The sequence below is a fragment of the Dipodomys ordii genome, unplaced genomic scaffold (genome assembly GCF_000151885.1).
Source record: "Dipodomys ordii isolate 6190 unplaced genomic scaffold, Dord_2.0 Scaffold75, whole genome shotgun sequence".
In the NCBI taxonomy this organism is placed as follows: Eukaryota; Metazoa; Chordata; class Mammalia; order Rodentia; family Heteromyidae; genus Dipodomys; species Dipodomys ordii.
Window position 1 is genome coordinate 2,739,340 of NW_012267291.1, and position 6,066 is coordinate 2,745,405.

The following is a 6,066-nucleotide window of genomic DNA, read 5'->3' on the forward strand; positions in this document are numbered from 1 at the left end:
GAGCTCGCCATGGGCTGGGCGCGCGGGGCGCTGTCCGCGCTGCCGGCCGTTCTGCTGGTGCTCGCGCTGCCCGCGCTGCGGGTCCGGGCGCAGAACGACACGGAGCCCATCGTGCTGGAGGGCAAGTGCCTGGTGGTGTGCGACTCGAACCCGGCCACGGACTCCAAGGGCTCCTCTTCCTCCCCACTGGGCATCTCGGTCCGGGCGGCCAACTCCAAGGTGGCCTTTTCTGCGGTGCGGAGCACCAACCACGAGCCATCGGAGATGAGCAACAAGACGCGGATTATCTACTTCGATCAGGTCAGACCCCAGGGGACGGGGGGGGGGAGGGACCCCGGGGTGGGATGGGGTGTCCCGGGGTATCTTAGATCGGGCTGCCGGCTCCCGCTGTGCGTGCTGATTTTGTGTGTGTGTGTGTGTGTGTGTGTGTGTGTGTGAGCGCGCACACGTGTGTGTCGGGGGTCACCAATGTGCCCAAACCCGAAACTTCCCGTGTCCGCCTCCCGCCGGGCAGCGGGGACCGGCCTTCCCCGCAAGGTGCGGGCTCGGTGGGGACCCCCAGGCCGGCGGGAGCTCGGGCACAAGTTTCTCCGCAACAAGTCGGCCCGAGCTGCGGGGAAACCGATCCGCGACACGGCGGCGGCGACGGCGATCGCACCGCGATCTCAGCTTGGCCCCTTGGCTCAGACGCCAGGCGCCACTGAGGAGATCCGGACCCCGGATCAATATTGGGGCTGTTGGATCGGGTGGAGAAGATGCTCTCTACAGAGAACTCGGGGTCTCCGAGCTGAGACCCGGGTCCCCAGCGCGGTGTCGAGATCCGGGGTCTCCCGCGCGCGCAGCACTGCGATCGGGGACGGCTCCAGAGGTCGCAGAGCGGGGCGCGGGGCGGGGGTCACATCTCGCTTTCCAGGTTCACGACTAGTCACCCCCCTCTCTCCCCACGGTCCTGGCGTGTGCACCCCAGGGCGGACGGGCAGGATTTCGAGTCATTCTCCATACTCAGAGAAAAGTTGCCCAAGAGGGAGGGAAAGGAATCGAATCGGGCCACTGTGCGGAGCCCGGGAGGGAAGCTGGGGTGGGGGGGCTGGGGAGGGGCTGGACCCCCATCCTTGGGCTGTGGTCCGGTCAGAGAATTGCCACCTGCTGGGAACCACCGACGGGATGGAGTTGGGGGCAGAACTGAGGAGCTGCGACTGCTGATCTGTGGCTGGTTCTGTGGTTTGGCCTGATGAGAAACCCCAGGACGTTGGCTTGAGTTTTATCAGGGTCCTAAGGAAGGACAAGGACCTCAACGTTTGAATCCCAATCCCAGCCGGTCCAGAGTCTTTTAAAGTCACAGTTCACAGCTGTGGCGCCGCAGGAAGACCTGCAGGGGAAGGTGTGGGGGTGACATTAGTGCACTTTACTTAATTTTCTAAAGTAATGCGGTCTCCAGCCGCCACAGACAAGAGAGTGTCTCTCTGGGGCTTCGTGTAGAATAGCCATAATTTTTAATGAATTAAGTAGGCCTTTTCTTTTTCTTTTTCTCTTTTGTTTGTTGTTCAGCATCTTCCACCCAGATGGAAATAAAGTCTAGCTCCACCTCTAGTTTGCATTGTGATACACTAGTTACAGGTGGGGCTGTGTGGGCTTTGCTCTTTCCCTGGTCTGGGGCATTCTTTTCAATGATCCTCTCCTCCCTTAGAGAAGGTTTGCTCTGTGCCGGGAGCCATGCTTCCAGGAGACCCCAGACACATTTACTTATAAATCCCGAGGTGCCTGAGTGCTACGATTGCTCTGTAGAGCCAACACTCAGCGATGTGTACAGACAAGAGTAATCAGCAGTCATCATTATTGGGAGGAAATATGCTACTCGGGTCTGAATAATCAGGAAGTCCTTTCGAAGTACCTTAAATGATGTTCAATGTGCTTGGGGGAAAAAGTCTCTGCAAAACCTCTCTGTTAGGGATTCTTGTTCAGCTGGCCACGAGCTGTTGAAAGGTTATCTATTGTCAGGTCAGAGAACAAATCCAATCAGATGCTGGGGGGGGGGAGAAGTGGGGTCTCAATCAACTCATGCATGGTCCTGAATTTGAATGCAGGGGTTAACAGTTCCATCTCCCTGCCTGCGCCACGCAGGGGGTGGGCATATTGTTAGACATAGTGCTGTAACTTGAAGAAATTATGCCAGAGGCATGGAAATGTGTTAATTGTGACCAGAAGGCAATATTTATAAGAGACAATAACAAGATTGTCACTTGTATACAGGAAAGATACCTTTGTATCTGTGTAGGAGCAGTTATTTATTTTTTTGGAAAGCCACTTATAAATCTATTTCTTAGACATGACAGGAAACTTCATCAATTTATTTGCCCTGCCCCTTTTCTTCTCTTAGGAAGGGATTTACCTATTGAATGCTGCAAGTTTCACTGAAGAATTCACTTAGTAAAATTCAGAGTTAATTTCATAGCTAGAGGAACCAAACAGAAAATCTTGGAACAGAAAGTGCATCGTTGCTTTCTTGAAAATAGTGTCCAATTTCGCTTTGCGCCTTGAACTTTAAATGAAGAGCAGGTGATTGATGGGAGGACAATGTGTGGTACAGAGAAGAACAGGAAAAGGCCACCTATTTTACTGTCTGTCTTAGTCACACTTCACTCTGGCAGCCAGCAAGGGCTGACTCATTGCCAAAGTGGTATTATTAAGGCTTAGAGACCACAGGAATGGAAAACAAACAAGGCCATTGGTCTTAGGAGAGCCCTGGCAGAGGCTGAGGGAAGGCCAGACGTTCGTGCAGCTCTGTGCAATCGCTGTCTTTTGTCATGGAGTAGGCGAAGGGGGTGCTCGTGCCTCTGTGTGCTGTGTCCAGGGATGTCTGGGAAGGGCCTGGGGACGTGGATTGGCTGGCTCAGTGACGTCACTTCTGGACATTGCCAAGGCTTGTAGGGGGCAGGAATGTAAACACATGGCAGATGCCTTCTATATGATGCTACGTGCTGTCACGAGACAGCTGGGCAGCTCCAGAGACACCCAGCTTTGTGGGCAGCTCTTGATACATAACTTTGTTTTATCTGATACCACGGAGATGACAGAACCTTCCAACACACAAGCTTATCTTTCAAGAGGGGAAAGAAATAGGATGAGATGTCTTACTCTCTGTGGGTTCTGAGGCTAGTTGTTTGGAAATGAAAGAAGAAGGGAGGGAGGAAAGGAAGAAAAGGAAAGAAGAAAGGAAGGGAGAAAAGCAAGCATACTTTGCTTACAAAAGAAAATATTACACCTGACTGTTACTTCTTCTTTTTGTTTGTAGATCCTAGTTAACGTGGGTAATTTTTTCACCTTGGAGTCTGTCTTTGTAGCCCCCAGGAAAGGAATCTACAGTTTCAATTTTCATGTAATTAAAGTCTACCAGAGCCAAACGATCCAGGTATGTGTTTGGACCCATTTTTGCCTCTACCCCTAAAGAACTGCATTTAAGTATCTATTTACAGATATGTTTTCAAGCAAATAGCCATCCTCTCTATACTTCACTTTTAAAATGCTCCTTTTTCAAGTTGCATCTTTTATAACACCCGTTAAAGCATATATAAAGCATAAAGAAAAAGAAAGTGCAGGGGCGATTACCTTGATAACCACTAAACATTTAACAAGTATGGCGTGGCAAAATTTCAGTGACATAAATCTCTCCAGCAGATCTTAATTTTATTTAATGAACAAAAATTATTTGACCCTGTAAAGAAAAAAATAAAACTCGTAAAGCCAGCCAAGCTTTACAAGTGCCTCCTAAATAAATAAAACAAATTTTCTACCATCATAAAGATGATGAGATGCAGTTAACTGTTACAAAATAAGCCTATGAAAAAGCAGCCATCGACTGCATGTTTCCAAATGCTGTGTTGGTTTTCTTTCTCCTTGAGTTTGTTGTTGGCTACCTTGCTGCTAGTGAGTTCTTACCAATTGTAGTGAAATGACTAAGAATGTAGTATCTTGTGCTTTCTAAGATAAATGGGCTTGACCTTATACTCAAAGTCAACAATGGAGATAATCACCTAAAATATCAGAATATGCTAGCATTAAATGATATAAATACATGAGTGTGAAATTCTAAGGTAACCTTTTTTCTGGTGCTCAATATTCATGTTATATATTGTATCCATGTAAATGGTAGATTACACACTCACCTGTCAACTTGATATAGCTGAGCGAATAGATCCATCATTAAATCTCACATTTAACTTATTTAACATTAATTTTAACATAAAGGAAACAAATTTGCTTCTATGAAAAAGACCTTTGCTAAATACCAGTAATTGGAGTTAGCAAACAATGTTCCCCATTAAGATCTCCCATAGTAGTGGAGATTGTTATTATTATTATTATTATTTTTTTTTGCTGGTCCTGGGGCTTGAACTCTGGCTTGAACCAAGGACCTGGGCTCTGTCCCTGAGCCTCTTTGTGCTCAAGGCTAGCACTCTACCACTTGAGCCACAGTACCACTTCCCGCTTTTTCTGAGTAGTTTATTGGAGATAAGAATCTCATGGACTTTCCTTCCTGGGCTGGCTTCAAACTGAGTTCTTCAGATCCCAGACTCCTGAGTAGCTAGGATTACAGGGTGCCAGGCCTAAATCATTATTTTTTAATAGAGATTTCTTTTCAGGGAAGACAGATAAATAAATCAACACACACACACACACACACACACACACACACACCCCACTCACTATTTCCAATGATTTTCAATGCTATTCAAGTTACACCTACACTGACACCTCCAGGGTCACTGGTAGAACCTGTGCCTAAAGATGGCTCCTTGATGATGGAGGTGAGCATGTACCAAGCTTAATTTACATGCCGAAGGAAAGCCAGTTTTCATATGCTCAGATTGCTCTCTGGGTGGTATTTTTATCCATCCATTTTTCCCCAATGGAACTTTTAGGAAAAACATTTAAATTTATATACTTTTTTATTATCTATAAGTAGTGCTACAAAGGGTTTCCAATTTACCACATCAGTCTCTGAGTACAATGCATCTTGATCAATGCCACCCCTTCCATCACTCTTACCCATCCCTCCCAACCCCACCCACCCTCAATTTTCCTAGCTTCATAGGATACACATGGAATATTACGACAGCATTGTCCTTCCCCATACCTCCTTCCCCGTTACACTGCCCCCCTCCCCCACCACCTCAAGTACCAGCTTCTTAAAATTTATTTTGTTAGGCTGTGAGTTACTCGAAGGAGTTATGTCATTTGAATTCTTGTCAGCATCTACCATAGTTCATAAAATTTCTATGGGAGTCCATATGGCGGCCTTGCTGTCTGATCCCACCTTTGGCTCTCAGGGTGAAAGCAGGGGTATAGTTCTTGAATATGAGATATTTTACTAAGTCAGGCATCTTAGGCAACATTCAGTATCCATGGTAGGTGTTTTGATTTTAGTGGGAGCTTTTGAACCTTTGTTATGATTTTTTTTTCTTCTAGGTGAACTTGATGTTGAATGGGAAACCAGTGATCTCGGCCTTCGCTGGGGACAAAGATGTCACTCGCGAAGCTGCCACGAATGGAGTCCTACTCTACCTGGACAAAGAGGATAAGGTTTATCTAAAACTGGAGAAAGGTAACTTGGTTGGAGGCTGGCAGTATTCCACATTCTCTGGCTTTCTGGTGTTCCCTCTATAAAATTTGCTTGTCCAGGTGAGGGGCGGCTCACCACTGAGTTACTACTGGAAGATCATTTTTTGTTTCCACCACTGGATTGATATCTTTTATTGGTTTCTCATGGGTGAATATGGATTCTCTTTAAGGATTCTTGACCGGTCTGAACCAACACAAAAGTTTCACCGATGATTCTGTGTGTGTTTGCATTTCCATGTATTTTGGATTGGAACTCAAAAGCACAGTGTCCTTCTCTATGCTTAAATGTATCCATCAAAAGCTGTCTCAAGGTTGGTCCTGAGTTTGCTTTCTTGGGAATACTGAATTTCATTGCAGATGCAGACTTTTATTTATTTATCACTAAAAGACTGGCGAGTGGGTCGGAGGATTAGAGAACTCACGAGTTCTGACTTCCGCCGAGGGTTT

At 46.8% G+C, this 6,066-nt stretch overlaps 1 protein-coding gene across 1 annotated transcript; it reads left to right on the plus strand.

The window, feature by feature from the left end:
- The first annotated feature begins 8 nt into the window (after positions 1–8).
- On the plus strand, positions 9–5,705 carry Cbln4 (cerebellin 4 precursor). Its single transcript, XM_013024329.1, has 3 exons — positions 9–300; positions 3,293–3,409; positions 5,467–5,705. Exons 1-3 carry the CDS (start codon positions 10–12, stop codon positions 5,662–5,664), a joined length of 606 nt encoding a protein of 201 aa, XP_012879783.1. The 5' UTR covers position 9; the 3' UTR covers positions 5,665–5,705.
- The last annotated feature ends 361 nt before the right edge of the window (positions 5,706–6,066 follow it).

Excerpts from the sequence above, each read along its gene's own strand:
- Cbln4 (XM_013024329.1), top strand. The coding sequence starts at position 10 with ATGGGCTGGGCGCGCGGGGCGCTGTCCGCGCTGCCGGCCGTTCTGCTG. Across the intron at positions 301-3,292 it reads GGATTATCTACTTCGATCAG|ATCCTAGTTAACGTGGGTAA; the intron begins GTCAGACCCCAG and ends TTTTGTTTGTAG. Across the intron at positions 3,410-5,466 it reads ACCAGAGCCAAACGATCCAG|GTGAACTTGATGTTGAATGG; the intron begins GTATGTGTTTGG and ends TTTTTCTTCTAG.